Raw genomic sequence first — 21,309 nt, forward strand, 5'->3', positions numbered from 1 at the left:
CTGAGAGCCCCTTCCAGAGCCTAAAGGGGCTCCAGGAGAGCTGGAGAGGTACAGGGGACAAGGGATGGAGGGACAGTGCCTGACCACCCTCTGGGTAAAACCTTTTTCCAACATCCAACCTAAACCTTCCCTGACTCAGCTCCAGCTGCTTCTTTGGGTCCTGTCAGTGGCCCCAGAGAGCAGAGATGCTGCTGCCCCTCCCCTGGAGCTGCCTGGCACACCCTCAAGCAGTGTCCCCCAATTCCTGCTGCCTCCACAGCTGGGTTCAGCCTCTTTGTCCCTGTCCACATGAGAACACCTTTGCTGGAGCCTTCAAGGTCACTTTTTGCTCACTGCAGCTGACACAAGAGATGATTTTCAGCACTGCAGCACACCCACTGCAACACATGGAAAATCCCCCTGGATTCTTCCTTCTGTGTGTTACATTTCAGCATATTATTCCATTTACATCTGAATAACCAGCCTGAGCAATCCCCATCCAACAGGATCCCAGAGAGTCAAACCAAGCACCACATGAGGCCATTCTGCTCCTTGCTCCTTCACCATCCCTCCCATCCAAGTTCTACCTTTATTGATGGAGATCTCCTCATCCAAACCATTATCCAACCCTTAGCAAGTGTTATGGCCAATCTCATAAACCCAAGTGCTCCTTTCCCTCTGTTCTCTGAGCTCCCTTCTCGCTGGGAATGCAAAGCAAGAGGTTGATTTGTATGCCAGGGTGAGGATGAACCCATAAAGAATGGTAAGTGCCTAAAGGAATCCCTTGATGTAATAATAATCCTTGCAGGAGTCAGAGACTTCTCTTTTTTTATGTGCCCATATATTATTGAGAACATTTTTAGCAGAACAAATCACACAGTGCAAGAAAATATATAGAGAAGTTAACAAAGAGTAGGGGACAATCAGCAAATTGGAATGAGATATTTGAATAAAGGACTTAAGGGAGACAAGGTAAGACTCCAAATAATCTAAGATTGCTGCCTCAGACACTAAATCATAGAATCACAGAATCACAGAATGGATTGGGTTGGAAAAGACCTCCAAGATCATCGAGTCCAACCCTTGGTCCAACTCCAGTCCCTTTACCAGATCATGGCACTCAGTGCCACGGCCAAGCTCAGCTGAAAAACCTCCAGGGATGGGGAATCCACCCCCTCTCTGGGCAGCCCATTCCAATCCCTGAGCACTCTCTCTGCAAAGAAGTTTTTTCTGCTCTCCAACTTCAATTTCCCCTGGCAGAGCTTGAGCCCATCGTGCCCCCTTGTCCTATTGCTGAGTGCCTGGGAGAAGAGACCAACCCCCACCTGGCCACAACTTCCCTTCAGACAGTTCCAGACAGTGCTGAGGTCACCTCTGAGCCTCCTCTTCTCCAGGCTAAACACCCCCAGCTCCCTCAGCCTCTCCCCACAGCACTTGTGCTCCAGTCCCTTCTCCAGCCTCGTTGCTCTTCTCACTTGGGTTGGAAGAGACCTCTGAGATCATCAAGTCCAACCCTTGATCCAACCCCACTGTGATCACCAGCCCAGGGCACAGAGTGGGGCACAGAGTGCCCTGGGCTGGTGATCACAGTGGGGTTGGATCAAGACATGTTGGATTCTCTGTCCCTGGAGGTGTTTAAGAGGACACTCAGTGCCACATCCAGTCCCTTCTCCAGCCTCGTTGCTCTTCTCTGGCCCCGCTCCAGCCCCTCAATCTCTTGCCTCAGCTGAGGGGCCCAGAACTGAACACAACACTCAAGGTGTGGCCTCCCCAAGGCAGAGTCCAGGGGAAGGGTCACTGCCCTGGGCCTGCTGGCCACGCTAGTTTGGATCCAGGCCAGGATCCCCTTGGCCTTCTTGGCCACCTGGGCACACTGGTGGCTCCTGTTGAGCTTCCTGTCCCTCAGTCCCCCCAGGTCCCTCTGCCTGGCTGCTCTCCAGCCACTCTGTGCCCAGCCTGGAGCGCTGCAGGGCTTGGGGTGGCCAAAGGGCAGGACCTGCACTTGGCCTTGTTGAACTCCATCCCATTGGAATCAGCCCATCTCTCCAGTCTCTCCAGATCCCTCTGCAGAGCCCTCCTGCCTTCCAGCAGGTCGACACTCCCTCCCAGCTTGGTGTCATCAGCAAATTTGCTGCTGATGGACTCAATCCCCTCATCTAAATCATCAATAAAGATGTTAAACAGGACTGGACCCAACACAGACCCCTGGGGACACCACTGGTGACCAGCTGGATGCAGCTCCATTCACCAGCACTCTCTGGGCCCTCCAGCTCCTGACCCAGCAGAGGGTACACCTGTCCAAGCCATGGGCTACCAGCTTTTCCAGGAGTATGTTATGGGAGACAGTGTCAAAGGCCTTGCTGAAGTCCAGATAGACACATCCACAGCCTTCCCCTCATCCACCAGGTGGGTCACCTGATTGTAAAAAGAGGTCAGGCTGGTCAGACAGGACCTGCCTGCCATTATTGCCTGCAGTTTGGAAGCATCTGGGGCATTTCTGGCTGTCTCCCTTTCAGTTCACTCCAGCATTTGGCTTCCCTAACCCCCTGCAAGACAACCAGAGTGAAAACCCCTCTAATTCCTCACCCAAGGAGGCAGTTCCAGTTTAAAAGCCACACTATGATAATCTTATCTCTAATATGTTCTACTGATTTTTCTTCACTGATACAGAGCTGGGGTAATTTAAAAGCTGCTCAGTTTAGTAGGTAGAGAATGATCAAGTTATGAATTATGGAGCCATTTGACCCAGGAAACACAAGGCATTAAAACCATGGAGTGGGATTTAATCACAGCAGCAATAAGAATTTACCCATCTGATCTTTCCTCTCCAGCACTACTCATTTGCTTTATGTTCTTTAACAGCTTCCTTCCTACAAGGCTGATGAAATAAAGGCACAGAGAGATTGTTAGAAGATTAGAAACCTTTTTTAAATGAATTCTAGAACTGATACATGTGGCTCTGTGAGCAACCTGCTTTGCATCCTTCCTCCAGACTTTGAGACTGCATCCCCTCACCTTGGCAAGTTCATAAAAATACAGATGCTGAAGAAAATCTTGGGCAGTGAGAAAGGAAGGTGCAACTTTTGGGCAGTGAGATCAGATGTCAATTTTGGACAGGTAGCCCAAAAGATGCAAATTTTGGACAGTGAGATCAGATGTCAATTTTGGGCAGGTAGCCCAAAAGATGCAAATTTTGGACAGTGAGATCAGATGTCAATTTTGGACAGGTAGCCAAGGAGATGTCAATGTTGAACAGGTAACCAAAGAGATGTCAATTTTGGACAGGTAGCCAAGGAGATGTCAATGTTGAACAGGTAACCAAAGAGATGTCAATTTTGGACAGGTAGCCCAAAAGATGCAAATTTTGGACAGTGAGATCAGATGTCAATGTTGGACAGGAAGCCAAAGAGATGCAAATTTTGGAGAGGTAGCCAAGGAGATATAAATTTTGGAGGAGATGTATCCTATATTTGATTGCATTTCTTAGTTGTGCTCCAATCCTGAGGCCCTTCAACACTGCATGTTAAAAAATGGGGTCTGTTTGGCACCTACAATGACAAAAGGTATTAAAAAAAAATGAGTCTGAAAAATCAAGGCTTAAAGAACAAAACTAAAAGTTTGCAGGAAACCAAAGGGGCACATTGCTACTGTTTTATGAAGCTGCATTTAATGATGTGGAAATGCTGCTCGTGGCAGGTCCAGGAGATGCACAAGGAGTTGTCTCCAACCATCACAGCAAGATGGCATTTGGAAGTCACACCATAACTCCCCAACATCTGTCCCTGGAGTGGAAACCCCTTCAAAGAGCCTCACAAGGATGGGAAAAAAAAACCCCTTGGCTACTGGCATTTTCTTCCTCACTGTTGTTTAAGGTTTTTTTAGCTAAAAATTGAATTTATATGAGCAATCCTGAGCCACCCCCACGACCTGAACCTTACAGTATATCACACAAAATGCACTGACTGCTCTGGAGCTCCTGCAGGAAGGAGTTCAAGAAATTTGAATGCTGATTTGAATTTCTCAGCTTTCTTCCTGGCCATGGATTCCTGAGCCATCCCTCCTGGCAGCTCTGCTGCACAGGCTGGAATTTTCCACTTAGAGGGCTGAATTCAGGACAAACCAGAGCTGGTCCCTCAGAAAGCCACTAGGGAAATGGGTTAAAAGTTTAGTCTGCTTTGATGGAAATGAGAGGAAAAGGGAAAATCTTTCCTAAAACCATCCAGCCATGGGGAACAACTATGGAGGGAAGGATGGGAACAGAGGGATTTTCAGTAAATGCATAGAAGGAGTAAAACCTGATGTTTTGAACACCACCATTGACATGCCTGAAGTTACTTCTCCACCTGTTTCTCTCCCCATTTAGCCCATAAATACTGAATTCCTGCTGCAATAGGAATTACTCATAGCATTAGAAATAGCTGTAATTTCCAGCATGGGTAAAGCTGGACTTGTGCACTGGGATGGTCTGTGTTAAACACAATTATTCCAGAGTGAAACCAAAGTCCTGCCTGGCTCACCCTCTGCTGAGATCAGAAACACTTTCTCTAGTCAAGAAATCCACTGAAAAGCAAATTACTCCCCAGAATTTCACTGCAGTGATGAACTTCAGAGGACTCCAGGAAGACACCTCTGCAAACACAGAAGGATTGGGACACCAGGGAATTTTCCCACAAAATCTCAGCTTGGTCCAAGTTATTAATTTCAAAGGAAAAGGAAAAGAAACCCCCTTGGTTTGGGTTTGTGGGAGAAGGTTTTGGGTTGTTTCTGGGAGAAGATGCCACAAGTTTCCCCCATGTCCCATGGCAGGACTTGTGACCTCGTGGGGTCTCATTGTCCTGATTGGGTTGGCAATAAATTGAATTAATTTCCCCCATGGAGCCTGTTTCACCCATGATGGTGATTGGTGAGTGAGCTCTCCCTGCCCTGATGTCCATGCAGGAGCCTTTCATTATATTTTCTCTCCCCTGCCCAGCAGAGGAGGGGAGTGATGGAGCATTTTTGGTGGGCACCAGTCAGGGTCAACCCACCACACCTCTGCCAACCTCTTTTCTTTCTTCGTAAAGAAAATCAATGGCCCTTCTCCAAAGTGCTGCTTGAAAGAAAAGCAGCAAATTATTTTTCAAAGCTTCCAGGCCCCAGGAACCAAAGCTGACAAAGGGCATTCTCTTCAGAAAGCTCAAACCCTGCAGCTGATGAGGAGTTTCTGAGCTCCTTCCCTCCAAGGGGACTCGTGGGATTGGTCAGGGGAGCCAGAGGTGATGGGATGTCACCAGAATGGAGCTGCAGGAAGGGGAGATGGCAGGAACAGGTTTTATCTCCCTTCCTGAGACAGGAATGAGAGGCTGTTAAATCCAACTTGCTGCAGAGGCTTCATCCTGTTGGTTAAAGCTCCCTCTGAGAACACCTGGTGGATGAAGCAGACCCCTCTCAGGTGGGTCCCCATGAGATGCTGTTCCCTCCCACTCCAGACACTGCAATTCCTGCATCTGCTGCCACATCCACCAGCAGGACTCCATCCCACCTGGCACTGCTCAGGGCACAAAGGCAAGGAGAACTGCAGAAAGCCACCCTTCCCTGTGGCACTCACCCTCTGGTGGGCAGGAGGGGAGGTTGGGCTGACCAAGTCTTGGCTTTCCATGAGGTTCCCATAGTCAGCTGTGCTTCCTTTGAGGGGCAGCGGTGGAGGAACATCTGGGATGTCAGAGCTGGACATCCCATTCAGCTCCAGATCTGTAAAAAACAACACTGAGTTGAGCCTTTCAGCAACTAAAGCTGAGAATTACACAATGGGTTGGGTTGGGTTGGGTGGGGTTGGGGTGGGGTTGGGTTGGGGTGGGTTGGGTTGGGTGGGGTTGGGTTGGATTGGATTGGATTGGATTGGGCTGGGTTGAGAGGGACATCAAAGCTCATCCCATTCCACCCCCTGCCCTGGGCAGGGACACCTCCCACCAGCCCAGGCTGCTCCAAGCCCTGTCCAGCCTGGCCTGGGACACTCCCAGGGATGAGGCAGCCACAGCTTCTCTGGGCACCTGTGCCAGGGCCTGCCCACCCTCCCAGCCAGGAATTCCTTCCCAAAATCCAATATAAGCCAGCACATGGAATCCTGGAATTGTTTGGGTTGGAAGGGACCTCAAAGCCCACCCAGTGCCACCCCTGCCATGGGCAGGGACACCTCCCACCAGCCCAGGGTGCTCCAAGCCCTGTCCAACCTGGCCTGGGACACTCCCAGGGATGGGGCAGCCACAGCTTCTCTGGGCACCTGTGCCAGGGCCTGCCCACCCTCCCAGCCAGGAATTCCTTCCCTCCTTCAGTTTAAGGTCAGTCCAACCCCACACTCCAGCCTGAGCTGGTTCTCAGGGGCTGACACTGGGATAAACCTTCCCAGGCACCTCTGAGCCTGCTCTCCACAGCCTCTGGAATCACCTACAGCTCATCCAAGGAGGAATTCTAAAGGAAAGGAGAACAAATGAACAGCCCTGGGTCGATGGGAAGCTGCCCTGGGGAGTCACGTTGGGCTCATCTTAAAATTCCCCCAAAATACTTGAAGGACTCCTCATATTTAATAGAAAAATGCCCCTAAAATACTTGAATGATTCCCTATATTTAATAGAAAAAATATCCCCAAATACTTGAAGGACTCCTTATATTTAATAGAAAAATATCCCCCAAATACCTGAATGACTCCCCATATTTAATAGAAAAATGCCCCCAAAATACCTGAATGACTCCTTGTATTTAACAGAAAAATGCCCCAAAAATACCTGAAGGACTCCCTACATTTAACAGGAAAATGCCCCATAATACTTGACTGATTCCCTATATTTAATAGAACAATATCCCCCAAATATCTGAATGACTCCCTGTATTTAATAGAAAAATGGCCCAAAAATACCTGAAGGACTCCCCATATTTAACAGAAAAATGCCCCCAAAATACCTGAAGGACTCTCTACATTTAATAGAAAAATGCCCCCAAAATACCTGAAGGACTCCCTGTATTTAACAAAAAATGCCCCCAAAATACTTGAAGGACTCCCCATATTTAGTAGAAAAATATCCCACAAATACCTGAATGACTCCCCATATTTAACAAAAAATGCCCCCAAAATACCTGAATGACTTCCTACATTTAATAGAAAAAATATCCCCCAAATGCCTGAAGGACTTCCCATATTTAACAGAAAAATGTCCCAAAATACTTGAATGATTCCCTATATTTAATAGAACAATATCCCAAAAAATACCTGGAGGACTCCCCATATTTAACAAAAAATGCCCCCAAAATACTTGAAGGATTCCCTGTATTTAATAGAAAAATGCCCCAAAATACTTGAAGGACTCCCCATATTTAACAGAAAAATGCCCTCAAAATACCTGAATGACTCCCCATATTTAACAGAAAAATGCCCCCAAAATACCTGAAGGACTCCCTACATTTAACAGAAAAATGCCCCCAAAATACCTGAAGGACTCCCCATATTTAACAGAAAAATGCCCTCAAAATACCTGGATGACTCCCCATATTTAACAGAAAAATGACCCCAAAATACTTGAAGGATTCCCTGTATTTAATAGAAAAATGCCCCCAAAATACATGAAGGACTCCCCATATTTAACAAAAAATGCCCTCAAAATACTTGAAGGACTCCCTACATTTAATAGAAAAATGCCCCCCAAATACCTGAATGACTCCCCATATTTAACAGAAAAATGTCCCCAAAATACCTGAAGGACTCCCCATATTTAGTAGAAAAATATCCCCCAAATACCTGAATGACTCCCTGTATTTAACAAAAAATGCCCCCAAAATACTTGAATGACTCCCCATATTTAATATAAAAATGCCCCCAAAATACCTGAAGGACTCCCTACATTTAATATAAAAATGCCCCCAAAATACTTGACTGATTCCCTATATTTAATAGAACAATATCCCCCAAATATCTGAATGACTCCCTGTATTTAATAGAAAAATGGCCCAAAAATACCTGAAGGACTCTCTACATTTAATAAAAAAATGCCCCAAAATACTTGAAGGACTCCCTACATTTAATAACAAAGAATTTTACCTCAGATTTCACACCAATACACTCACAGCTTGACAAATACAATTTTCTCAGCTGTTCCTCTGCACTTTCACCTTGCACATTAAAAGTTTGGATAAGGAAATACAACCCAGCAAAGCTTTGTTGACCTTCTCCCAGTAAAATAAAAGCTCCTTGTTAATAAAATGCACAACTGAAAGCTCAGAATTAACTGCACCTCTCTCAGAAACTTGCAGGTAACTGGAATAAATGAGCAGCCATTAGTTGGTGAGTAAATAAAATCATGCAGGAGAAAGTACCAAACATTTATTATTGCTGTTTGCTGGGGAGAAATTCCCTCTGCTGAGCAGATAAATCCTCCCAGGTCCTCCCTGCAAACAGCCCAGAAAGTTTATTGAGACCTGAATAATACAGAGTTTTTTTGGGGGGAGAAACCCACCCAGGGGGTATTTAAGGGCAATTCATTCATTTCCATACAGGCAAAACCCACTGAGAGCTCAACAAGAGGAGAAATTGAAATTTTCTTTTATAAATCAGGGAATTTCGTTGAGGAAAAGCCAAAAAAAAAAAAAAGGGTTTTTTGTTTTATTTTACTGGGGTGATTTCTGAAACAAGTGGAGGATTTTTAATGCAGATTTTTTATTGCAGAGTTCACACCAACATCTCCCTCCAAGTGGGATGTTTTTGCTCTTTAAATGGCCTCTGACTAAACACCATTCAACTCTGAGTTGCTTCTATTGACTTGGCACTGAAAACTCTCATTTTACTCTTCATCCTTTCACTTGAACTTTCCACTACACTGAAAGATTATTTTCCATCCTGGGACCTCAAACTTCCAGTGGTTTCTTCTCCATTAGGCTGAAAAATGTTGTTTGTCCTCCAGGACCTGAATTTCTCGTGGCATTTTCCACTGCTCCTCTTTTCCATCTTTGCTTTTCCACACACTGAGCATTTCTCCACTCCCCAAATATTTCTCATCTTTCTAAAAGATCTCCCCAAGAATTCACTTCTGCCAAACTCTTGCCATTCAACATGGAGCTGGAAAACAGCTCTGTGCATCTGGAGGTAAATATTGATGCTGGGAATGAATTTCCCTTTTTATTCCTTAGGAATTTCCTGGCCATTCTGCACATCCAAAGCCCACAAACATTTGAGCCCATTGATGTCACAAAACAACCCCTTGACACGTATCTTGGACATCTCACCCACAACTACACGTTTATTTATTTATGTATCTTATCTCCATCTATAAATGCATTTCTGGAGATGATTTTTCCCTGCAGGAAATGTTTGGGAAATGGCATTTTCCTTAGAGAGTTTAGTTACAGCTTTAGCAGAACCCTGAATCCTGCTTTGGAAAGAGAAACTTTCCATATTCCCCATAAACAACCCATGTTTTTAGGGCTCACTGTAGCCATTCTTTGGGTGGAGACTGAAAATGAGTGTAACAGAAAACCACTGGCCCAAAATAAAGGGAATTTACTTGCTCTGGACACTCCAGCTTTGCATCTCACGTGGTATTTTTACAACTAACATGGCACAACTTCTTCCATGGTGTAACTTCCAACTTCCCCTCAGCCTTCACACACAAAGAGCTCTCCAAGAGGATGGTGAGAGGAGTTTTTAAGCAGACACCCAAATCCTTTGTTGCTTTTAACAGATCTTTGGAAGCCCCATGGGAAGGCAGAGGAGGAATATTTTCCCTTGAGCTCCAAAGGAACCAGCCTGGATGGTCCCCAAGTGTCCTTTCTGCCTTTCCCTACATTCCCAACTCCTGGTCCAGCTTGGATTCTTTCCAGCCCTCCCTGTGGTCCTACAGCCTGTTTGTGGTACCTCACCAAGCTCATCCTCTTGCAGGACAGCAATAAATCCCTGGAATTGTGGACAGAGCATTTCCAGCCACATGGACAGCTCAGAAAATCCACTGACAACATCCTTGCATTGAGTCTGGAAAACTATTTAGCAGAACAACAACATTCTACATTGAACCATTGAACATTCTACATTCTATTTGCCCTGACTAATTGATGCCTCCAATAATTTAAGGAGATCCAGGAGACTTCTCCCCTGCTGCACAAACAGGTATTGAACACAACCTACAGTTGTGTTTCCAGAAGATCCATTTCTACAGATCTCTGAATTCCCTCCTGCCTAATCCAGCTGAACTCAACTGCACAAAGAATTACTCAACATTTCTGGGTTGTCCTCATTATTCAAGGTGTTGCATCAGCTGAGTGTGCTCAGAATAGTCAATCCTTGCTGGGCTGTGCCACTGGGAAGATCTTGGAGCTGCAGGAGATCAATTAGGGGAGTTTTTCCCCCCCCCATCTGAACTTAATGATCACATTTTCCACTCCGTTCTCCCCCAAGTGCCAGTTAACGAGCACCAGGATTGCTTAGCAACCCATTAACTGCTTTTAGCCCATTTGGGCACTGAAATAACTCCTTTAACCTCGGAATTCCTTCAAAAATGTATCCCTCCAGTTCCTCAAATGATTATGGAGCAGTGCAACAAGCTGGTCTTATTTTACAGAGCACCCATCAGTCTCCAGCACAAAAACATGGTCACAAATACATGATGACTCCAGGTGATGTTTGAAAAGGTTAAATTAGTATTAATAAAATGTACACAAGAAAAATTCATCCAATTAGAAATACCCTTTTCAGGGGTATTTATCTCTACTCCTCTGTATTTCCAGCTTGTTAGCATATTAGTAGATTCATAAAACTGTGAACAAAAAAAACCCATTAAAAATAACACATAATTACAATTATATATTGTACATATACATTATAAAGCCATAAAAGTGTAAAGAAAGGAAAGAGTTAGAGCTCAGCATTATTAAAATACTTGGTTTGGATGTCTGACTATTTAAGGGAAAAGGATTCAAGTATCAAATACAGTAGATAAAAAAGCACCAAACAAGATCTTTTCCTTCAAACTCATCATCTCTTCTTCTCTTTACTCCTGACTATTGTACCAGGATTTGGGCAAATGTATCAAAAATATCTTTTTTTTGCTTTCTTGTCACATGCTGCCAACTGCAAACTCTGAATAACAGTTTTTGGAAACCAGGACTGTGAAAGAAATAGGTGTTGGATGACACCCAGCTCTGCAATTTGCACCAGACTGGAGCAAAGAGATGATATTTTACAGCAAAACTGAGTGATGGGTGTCAGTGCCAAACAAAAAATACATCAAAAAGACTGACCTTTATTTTCCCTTCTGCCTCGTACTCACAATGGATCAAAGCCAAGCTCTTTTAAGGTGCAATCACCAAAAATACAGTTCTTTATGCTCAAAAACACCCAAAATGGTATCAAGAACAACCCTGATTTGATAAGTTCCTCTGCACCTCAGTGACTGTTAATGGTGACTCAAAAACAAACTTGTTCAATGCAAAAAAGGAGCACGAGGTCCAGGGACAAGCCCTTGGTCCTGTCCCACCAATGGGACATGCTGAGCAAAGCCACATCCCCAGCTGTGGCAGAGGACAGGCAGCACCAAAGATGGAAAAAATTCTTGTAAGAAATGGGCTTGTGAAGGTGGTAAAGAGGCAAACCCAAATGCCCCCAAAACCAGAAGATTTTATGGTTGTGTAAATATATGTTACAAAATAGATTCTTTGCTCTTTTTTCCCTGAGTCAGTGTCTTGTTCCCAAAATCCCCTGAGAACCACAGAATCATAGAATGGATTGGGTTGGAAAAGACCTCCGAGATCATCAAGTCCAACCCTTGGTCCAACTCCAGTCCCTTTACCAGATCATGGCACTCAGTGCCACGGCCAAGCTCAGCTGAAAAACCTCCAGGGATGGGGAATCCACCCCCTCTCTGGGCAGCCCATTCCAATCCCTGAGCACTCTCTCTGCAAAGAATTTCTTTCTGCTCTCCAACTTCAATTTCCCCTGGCAGAGCTTGAGCCCATCGTGCCCCCTTGTCCTATTGCTGAGTGCCTGGGAGAAGGGACCAACCCCCACCTGGCCAGAACTTCCCTTCAGGCAGTTCCAGACAGTGCTGAGGTCACCTCTGAGCCTCCTCTTCTCCAGGCTGAACACCCCCAGCTCCCTCAGCCTCTCCCCACAGCACTTGTGCTCCAGTCCCTTCTCCAGCCTCGTTGCTCTTCTCACTTGGGTTGGAAGAGACCTCTGAGATCATCAAGTCCAACCCTTGATCCAACCCCACTGTGATCACCAGCCCAGGGCACAGAGTGCACAGAGTGCCCTGGGCTGGTGATCACAGTGGGGTTGGATCAAGACATGTTGGATTCTCTGTCCCTGGAGGTGTTTCAGAGGACACTCAGAGCCACATCCAGTCCCTTCTCCAGCCTCGTTGCTCTTCTCTGGCCCCGCTCCAGCCCCTCAATCTCTTTTCTCAACTGAGGGGCCCAGAACTGAACACAACACTCAAGGTGTGGCCTCCCCAAGGCAGAGTCCAGGGGAAGGGTCACTGCCCTGGGCCTGCTGGCCACGCTACTTTGGATCCAGGCCAGGATCCCATTGGCCTTCTTGGCCACCTGGGCACACTGGTGGCTCCTGTTGAGCTTCCTGTCCCTCAGTCCCCCCAGGTCCCTCTGCCTGGCTGCTCTCCAGCCACTCTGTGCCCAGCCTGGAGCGCTGCAGGGCTTGGGGTGGCCAAAGGGCAGGACCTGCACTTGGCCTTGTTGAACTCCATCCCATTGCAATCAGCCCATCTCTCCAGTCTCTCCAGATCCCTCTGCAGAGCCCTCCTGCCTTCCAGCAGGTCAACACTCCCACCAGTTCCTCCCTGGTGGTCTCTGTGTGTCTCTCCTGGGGCATCTCGGAGAACAAAAGGGGAGCACATCCCCTCCAGGGAACAGGTGAGTTCCCAGGACCTGGGTGTCCCTCAACCCAGCAGGAGGAGGAGGAGGAGGCTGAGGGAGAAGAGGAGACTTACTGGGCTGGCTGGAGAAGCAGAGCCTGGCACGGGGCGCGACGGGCGGAGGGCTCAGCTGGCACGATGGGGACACCGAGAAGCGCCGCTCGCCCGACAGCACGTTCAGCACTTGGCTCTTGGGTCTCTGGGGCCTCAGGGGGCTGATCTGCATGAGATAAAAAGCAGGGAGACAACAAAAACCACAGAGAGCTGAGTGGCAGAGCTTGGCACTGCTGCATCTCCCTCCCGAGCGCAGCCAGCGATGCCAACGCGCAGCAGTGCTGAGTCAGGGCAGGAGCTCCAGGCTCCAAGTGTTTCCAAGGAACCACAAGGCTCAACACACCTCCCCATGGCCTGGCATATTTGTCTGAGGCAATGAGAGGCTCTGTGACTTCAGTCTGAATCCCCCAAACACTTCAGAACAGCCAGGGAGGTTTATTGCCTTACATGAGATTATCCATCACTCAAAGTCGGTTCCTTCCTCTCATGTGGCTCCACTTCCCTCTTACAGTTTCTCTCTTTAACCATTGCAGGGTGAAACTGTCTCTGAGGAAGTCATCAGGTGTCCAGAAACACTTTCTTGGTTGTGCTTATATTTAATTCACTGAAATATCCTTTTTTTTTTTGCTCTGGTTGCTTCATAGTCCATTCAAATTGTCCATCAGAAAGCCTGAAATGAAACTTGGAATCTGATGGGCAACTCATGCCTTTGGTAAGGAGGTTCTTCCTCCTGAGTTTAACTCTGAGCTCTTCTGATGTCACCCATTCACCCACCCCCAGATTAACAATAATCACAGTGAAAAAAGGCACCTTTGATTTCCAACAGATCCCAGAAAGTGGAGCAGCAGCCTGAGGGTAGGATGGGAACCAGTCCCAAGGTGCTGCGTTAGGACAAACCAGAAAATTGCCAGCAGCAATTCAGGCTTTTTTTTTTTTTTTTTGCAGGATTTTGTCATTACACAATGGGGGTTTTTAGAAAGTATGTGGGGAAGGAGAAATGTGAAATGACATGTAAGTGTTTCCTTTTATTTGCAGAAAACAAACCCTGAAAGGGTTTGCATAAGAGGGATCCCTTCTACAAGAAATGAATGACCACAAAATATGTGACTTTTTTTTTTTTTTGGAAAGTTCATCCAGAGCTCCGAAATTTGCCTGATACAAAAATTCAAGTCCTAAAGACTCCAAAGTTTTCTTCTTTCAAGATCCTTTAAAGAATATTTTTAGTAGAATGGATGAGCAAAGTAATCACTTTTTCAGAGCTTTATAATTACAAAAAGGCAATTAAGAAGAACACAGTAATTGATGAGGAAAACTGACATTCCAGAAAGCAACAACTGGACCGAGTCCCCAAATGAACCTGCTCTGTAACTACTTAAATAAACTTCAGCTTCTTCTGTGACTGACAGTCTTGGGCCTGCTCTGAAAGCTGCAATAAATCACAATTCTGCTGAGGAATATGAGCCCTTTGGAGGCCACTAATCCATAATGAACCCATTGCTAATTTTTTGTTGGTCTAACGAAGGGAAATCAATGGTGAGAGATGTCAGACCCCTGGAAATCAATGGAAGGCACAGCCTGTTGTTGTCATTTCTAACTCTGTTCACCACCTGCCTTCAGTGCTGGCTTTGCTCTCAGCTCGTGGGATCAAGGAATTAACAAAGAAAATTAATCCTGAAGAAGTTTCTGTGATGTTTAAAAGAAGATAATAAATCTCTCGAAAACTATGAAGATATTACTGATCATCTTCACACACTGAAGTGCTTAATTTATCTTCGTTATCTTATGTAATTAGGGCTTGGAGTTTGATCAGCCAATAAATTCACTATGACTGGAAATGGGGAAAGGAGTATTTAAGCCACACAATTAGACAAAACAGCCTCTGAATGCTCCTTTTCAAAGAGAATGTGAAAGCTCCATGAAATAATTCTGCAGTTTTAGAACATCCCCCTGTTCTCCCGTGATGATTCACTGCATTGGATACAAGAAGCTCCTAAATAAGTCCATGGCAGTGATGGAAACATTTCATCAGACACCACCACTGGTGGGAAGAGCAGCAGAAGCCCTGCAGGGATGGGGTGACCACTGGCTGACATTGTTCTCACTTGATATTCTCTGTAAATATTCTCTGTCTTCTGCTGTAACACCCCCGAATATTTTGGAGGTTAAGAAGAAGAATCCATCAGAAAAGCCACCAAATAACTGAAATATTGTAACTGAGTGATAGTTCTAAAATTCTCAGCAGGATAAATCCAGTAACTGACATAAAATCTAGTAAGTAATACTAGTTTATTACTAAAATCTCACCTTAAAAACTCTATATAAAGCTTTAATTTCCATTTCCAGTCAAATCTGGAGTTCAACATTTTGAGGGGAAAAAAAATCTTTAATTTTCCCCCTCTCCATTTCATCACCTTTTTAATTCAGCAAACTTTCTGCTTCCAAGTTCCTCACACAAGAGGAACCCAAAGGTCTTTTCCTTCCTACAACACAGTGGGGACAGTGCCTTGGGAATTGTCCCAGCTTAGAAAGGGCATTTGCACAGAGATGTGGAAGGATGGAAAAGCTGAATCCCTGCCCACAATTCCCCTTCACACCATCAACAGGGGATGTCTCCAGCAGGCAAAAACTTTAAGACAGGCTTGATCTTTAAACTCCTTGAGATGATCTGGATTAAACTGGAGACAGCAGTGGGAACTGGACCCCTGGAAAGTGCTCTCAGGAGAGTGTTTCCTGTGTTTCACCTCTTAGAGAAGATGAGCCTCAGGAGCACCAGGCACTGCAAATGAACTCGGTCCTTTTGGAGCTCATCAAGTCGTTTGCAGATGCTGAAAAGGGAGAGTTTTTGTCTCAGCAGCAAATTCCCTCTCATGTTATTGATCTGTGGGTTTGAAGAAGCTCAAAGTGACTGCCAGTAACCAGTTCTGACATTTCCCTTCCCTCCCTCCCCATAACCAGGGGAATATTACTCAGCCCAGTCGTGCACCGAGGGCTCCTCAGGAAACCTGAGTCAAACCATGCTGGGCTTTGCTGAGTTTTGCTCCTCAGATGACAAATGGGAATCTGCCCTCAGGGGTTATCCTGCCCTCCTTTCCAGCCAGCATTTGCATTTCTCCAATCATGAGCAACCTTCTCCAACACCCCAGACCTCTGTGAGAGGGCAGTGACCTGGCAGTGCCATCAGCCCCGGCATCCTCGGATGCCTCCCATCTGCTCCAACTGACTCAGCTGCCCTGAAATACCATTTTCTTCTTCTGTGACTAATGCTCTCCTCCCACAGGCTCTGCTGCTGGGTTTGGGGATGTGGGAGATGCCCCTGCAGAGCTCCATCACTCACAACCCAACTGCTGCCAGGGGCAAAGGCAAAGGTGTGGCACCAGAAAGATGAGACAGATGGAAGTCTGTGCAAAATGGATCTTCTCTCTGCAAACACTCTAAAGGTGCTGGCCTGGCTGGCTTGGGCAGGAGGAATCTCCATGTAAACCAAGGAGGGCTGAGCCAAAACTCACTCAATCAATGGAAAAGCTCCACTGGTTTCAAAGGTGAAAAGCCTGAAAGCCCCACAGGGGATTTGATCAGAGTTCTTTGACTGGGCACGTCAAACAAACAACTCTGATCTTCCAAGATGTCACAAGACACGTCTGAGAAATTAACTCAGCTCTGGATGGGAAAGGAGAAGCAAATGCAGAAAACAAAGGAACTGTGGCTGAACAGTTAAAAAATATTCCCCCACAAATACCAAACAGAAAGATTTAAAGCACCCAGTTCCCACAGGTGAGAGAGAACTCATGTCCAAAGTGCAGGGTAAATGACACAGCCCCCAGCTGGCTCTACAAGCACTGGCACAAATCCTTCAAAGCACATTTCACTCATTTCTGGGAGGCAAGTTTTAAACTCTTGCCCTCCAAACAGGTGTCCAGGCAGAGATTGGGAGGTTACACTTGGTTGATGCACTCCCTGCTCCAGCCTGGATTCCAATTTCAGAGCTCCAACTGCTCAGGTTACCTAAGCCTTTAGGACAGTTTCAGTGAATTAAATGTAAGCCAAGAAGAGAAGGTTTAAGGGAGATATGCCCTGTCCTTAATGTTCTTACACAGCCACCAAGTGCAACGGTGGAACCGCTCCCGATTTTCCACTCGGAATAACCCTCCGTGCACGGAGGGACCTTGGGATGTGTGCACCCAAAACCCTCTGCAATGTGAGCAAACCCAGCACCAGCTGCTGGGAAGCAGCAATTCATCAGGCTGCTAAAATGGCAGCATTTATTTCAGTTTATATCTATATATTTATACATACATATACACCATCTGCTGCTTTTATCCAATAGCCACAGAGAGCTGGTGGTTCAGATTTCCATCGGGTCCCACACCACCCTTTTACACTGTAAATAAAATCTGTATTTTTGATTCATTATCACATATATTAAAGTTGCGAGGTACTCCCCTAAGAGTTCCTTTTGGTCTCTCCACATCCTAAAAATCAACATTTTTATTTCAAAAGAGAAAGGACACGGCTCGGGACGAGATAAGGCACGACTTGCTAACAAAGTTACCGTCTCTGACAGGATCACTGCCTCTGACTGCTGCAGAGAAATATCAGTGGCTTTAAATTCTTTATCAAATATCTCCTGATGCTTGCTGTTCCTCTTCTCCTTCTTCTTTTCCTTCTTATCCTTATCTAGGTCATCCTTGTCCAATTTATCCTGAGACCTGGAATGCATCTTTTTTGGCAGGAGGGGCTCCAGCACGAACCTAAAGGAAAATATTGTTGCTTAGCTCTGTAAAACATTATTTTCAAAGCAACTAATTTTTATTTACATGTTTCCCAGAGTCTCCCTCAAGTTAATGACTCTCTGCTAAGCCAGGAAAACTCATTAGAGAGAGAAGGAGGGGGCAGAAGGTCGTAACAATCCTAATTGTCTCACTATAAAATTTACTGCTGGAGAACCAGCGGTGCAGATTTCCCTGCTCAGCAGTGAATTTTCTGCTTTGTGGCTGCACAAACTCCTGAGTTCCCTGGGAAAAATGAGGTTCTCATCCAGCATTCCCAGCTATCCAAGCTGTGGCACCAGGGCAGGTGTGCCAGGAGACAGACAGCTGGGAATCCCACTGGGAATCAGCTCTGAATTGCAGATAATTGTATGTTGTGTTCAAGAATCCCAGGATGGGTTGGGAGGGACCTCATAGACCACCCAGTGCCACCCCTGCCCTGGGCAGGGACACCTCCCACCAGCCCAGGCTGCTCCAAGCCCTGTCCAGCCTGGCCTGGGACACTCCCAGGGATGGGGCAGCCATAGCTTCTCTGCCCACCCTGTGCCAGGGCCTGCCCACCCTCCCAGCCAGGAATTCCTTCCCAAAATCCAATATAAACCAGCACATGGAATCCTGGAATGGTTTGGGTGGGAAGGAACCTCAGAGCTCATCCCATCCCACCCCCTGCCATGGGCAGGGACACCTCCCACCAGCCCAGGATGCTCCAAGCCCTGTCCAGCCTGGCCTGGGACACTCCCAGGGATGGGGCATCACTCCCAGGGATGGGGCATTCTTAGTTAGACAAAGTATTTTATGATTTTAGTTATAAATGAACCAAACCACTAAGATCATACCTGGCCAAAATCAGCCTGACAGATTTCAGGAGGATGTCCCAAACCATCACATACCAACCAAAATCAACTCAAAAATCCCCAAAGAAAGACACTCTTTTCCACTGGCAGGCACTTCCCATTCCCTGGGGATCGATGCATGTGCAGGCCAGTCTGTGCTGTGAAATTCCAGAGTATTCCCATTTCAGACAACTGGCAGTGACATTTTCCTAATCCCCTCCATTAGCAGCAATATCCAGCAGCAATATCCCCAATTATTACTACTTTTTGTGTTTATTTGAAGCACCAAATGCCCTTCAGCTTCCATTCTGCTTCAGCTCACTTGATGTGAAGATGCTCAAACCAGAACCTGCAGCAGCCCCTGTGTCATTTTTCCCTTGGAACCAAAGCCAAAATCCCATGGGGTGGGAACAAACCCCCAAGGTTTATTCAGCCCAGTTTCCAGGCAGGGAACTCAAGGCCACAAAGTGCCCCAATGCCAGAGCCCTGAGCAGCCACCAGCTCTCCCAACACCTTTGAGCCACCTGAACTGGGTGTCCCAGGCTGGCTTGGAGGGCACTGCCAGCACCTCACAGGCTGATGCCAAGTTTACAGGAGGAGCTGCCATTCTGCAGACAGTGATGAATTGCTTTCCTTCCAGGCATTGCTATTATTAGGGCTATTAATTATTTGCATGCAATGGCTCCATGATCAAATGGGTCAGCACACCACACTCCAACTGGAAGCACGTTAGGACATAGAATCACAGAATCATAGAATGGATTGGGTTGGAAAAGACCTCCAAGATCATCAAGTCCAACCCTTGGTCCCACTCCAGTCCCTTTACCAGATCATGGCACTCAGTGCCACGGCCAAGCTCAGCTGAAAAACCTCCAGGGATGGGGAATCCACCCCCTCTCTGGGCAGCCCATTCCAATGCCTGAGCACCCTCTCTGCAAAGAAGTTTTTTCTGCTCTCCAACTTCAATTTCCCCTGGCAGAGCTTGAGCCCATCGTGCCCCCTTGTCCTATTGCTGAGTGCCTGGGAGAAGAGACCAACCCCCACCTGGCCAGAACTTCCCTTCAGGGAGTTCCAGACAGTGCTGAGGTCACCTCTGAGCCTCCTCTTCTCCAGGCTGAACACCCCCAGCTCCCTCAGCCTCTCCCCATAGGGCTTGTGCTCCAGTCCCTTCTCCAGCCTTGTTGCTCTTCTCTGGCCCCGCTCCAGCACCTCAATATCCTTTCTGAATGAGGGGCCCAGAACTGAACACAACACTCAAGGTGTGGCCTCCCCAAGGCAGAGTCCAGGGGAAGGGTCACTACCCTGGGCCTGCTGGCCACGCTAGTTTGGATCCAGGCCAGTATCCCATTGGCCTTCTTGGCCACCTGGGCACACTGTTGACTCATGTTGAGCTTCCTGTCAATTAGGACTCCAAGGTCCCTCTGCCTGGCTGCTCTCCAGCCACTCTGTGCCCAGCCTGGAGCGCTGCAACAGAAATCCCACTGGCACCCTGGGACTTGCCCACTTTCCCCTGAGTGTAAGTGCCCACATTTGAACTTCTAAGTCCTGTCTGAAGGAGTGAACAAACCCAAGGGACTTGTTGAACATCAGTTTTATTTATACTTAGAGTTGGGAGTTGTAAAACACATCCCATGTCAACACCTGCCTTGAGTCTTTAGTGTTTAAAAGCTCCAAGGCAGGAGGAGCTGAGATGGCAGAAAATGTAAGTGGGGTGATCTGAACAACAGTTTGTTGGCTTCATTTTAAGTGTTTTTCAGCTTCATCTCCATTCTCAAAATGAACATATGAATAGAGGGGACATGGAAAGGAGAGAAGCACTGACCATAAACCCAACCAGCTATGGTGGGTGCACAAGGGAACTCCTTCCAGGTGAAGAGGTGCCAAATCACCCCTTGGTTTTACAGTCACATGAACCTTTGGGGTCTTTCAGGGCATTATTTACAGCTGATGATTTTTATTTTCCTGCTCCATCAATCAAGCAAATGAGTATTTTTAAAGGTTTTCTCAGTGCCAATAATTATTCATTATATTTTCCTGTATTGTCCCAGGCTTGGAGCAGGAGTTGGGATGCACTTTGTGGGTTCTTAAAGATACATCCTGGGTAGAGTTACTGAGCATTTACAAACTAAGGTCCTCCCAAACTGCTGGAAGTGACACCTACTGCACCAAAGCTGGATGGAGAGGTGAAATTTGAGCAGGTAACACCCAACTAGAAAGAAAAATACATTTAAAGATTTTTGAAGGGAAAAAGAGAAAAAGGCAGTGGCAGGCAGGGGAAGAATCAATGATTTTCTTCTGAGATAAAGCTGTCCCCTAACCTGTGATGTCATCCCTAAATCCCAGCAAGACAAATTTGTGGATGAATTAGTCAAAACACACCATCATCTGCTGTCCCACATTTATACCAACATGAGAGGCTGAACTGTGCTCTGTCTGCAGCTCCACAAACTGCCTGTGCTCAAGGTCAGCATCACGTTGGTCCTTGGGTTGCTGGGTTTAATTTCACCTCCTGCTTTGGTCTCTAGTCAGGTAATGACTCCCCTCTGAAGGGGCAGGAGGGGCAGGAGCATTTCCAGCACATCTCTGTGAGTGAGAGATCCCTTCAGGAGGGTTTAGCAACTGCTGCCTGGGTCAGATGTTGCAGTTCTGGATTACAGGGAGGCCTGGGGGGAGGCAGAGGGAGAGGGACTTGTGGGGCTGAGCCCAGACAGAAAACAGATTAGTTTGTTCTTTGAGGGATGTGACTGTGAGACAGGGCTTATCACCAGAATTCCCAGTTCTCATGTGAAATAT

The 21,309-nt window shown here is 46.6% G+C and overlaps 1 protein-coding gene across 2 annotated transcripts in view; it reads right to left on the reverse strand.

Moving 5' to 3' along the window:
* Positions 1-21,309, reverse strand: part of DOCK1 (dedicator of cytokinesis 1) — a 359,613-nt gene that overhangs the window by 11,056 nt on the left and 327,248 nt on the right. For both annotated transcript variants that reach the window (XM_071564200.1, XM_071564199.1), the window contains exons 49-51: positions 17,467-17,665; positions 12,939-13,083; positions 5,567-5,709 (exon numbers count right to left, since the gene is read on the reverse strand). In XM_071564200.1, coding sequence (XP_071420301.1) covers positions 5,567-5,709; positions 12,939-13,083; positions 17,467-17,665 — 487 coding nt within the window. The remainder of the gene's footprint in view (positions 1-5,566; positions 5,710-12,938; positions 13,084-17,466; positions 17,666-21,309) is intronic.

Source organism: Pithys albifrons, chromosome 9, assembly GCF_047495875.1.
Source record: "Pithys albifrons albifrons isolate INPA30051 chromosome 9, PitAlb_v1, whole genome shotgun sequence".
Lineage (NCBI taxonomy): Eukaryota > Metazoa > Chordata > Aves > Passeriformes > Thamnophilidae > Pithys > Pithys albifrons.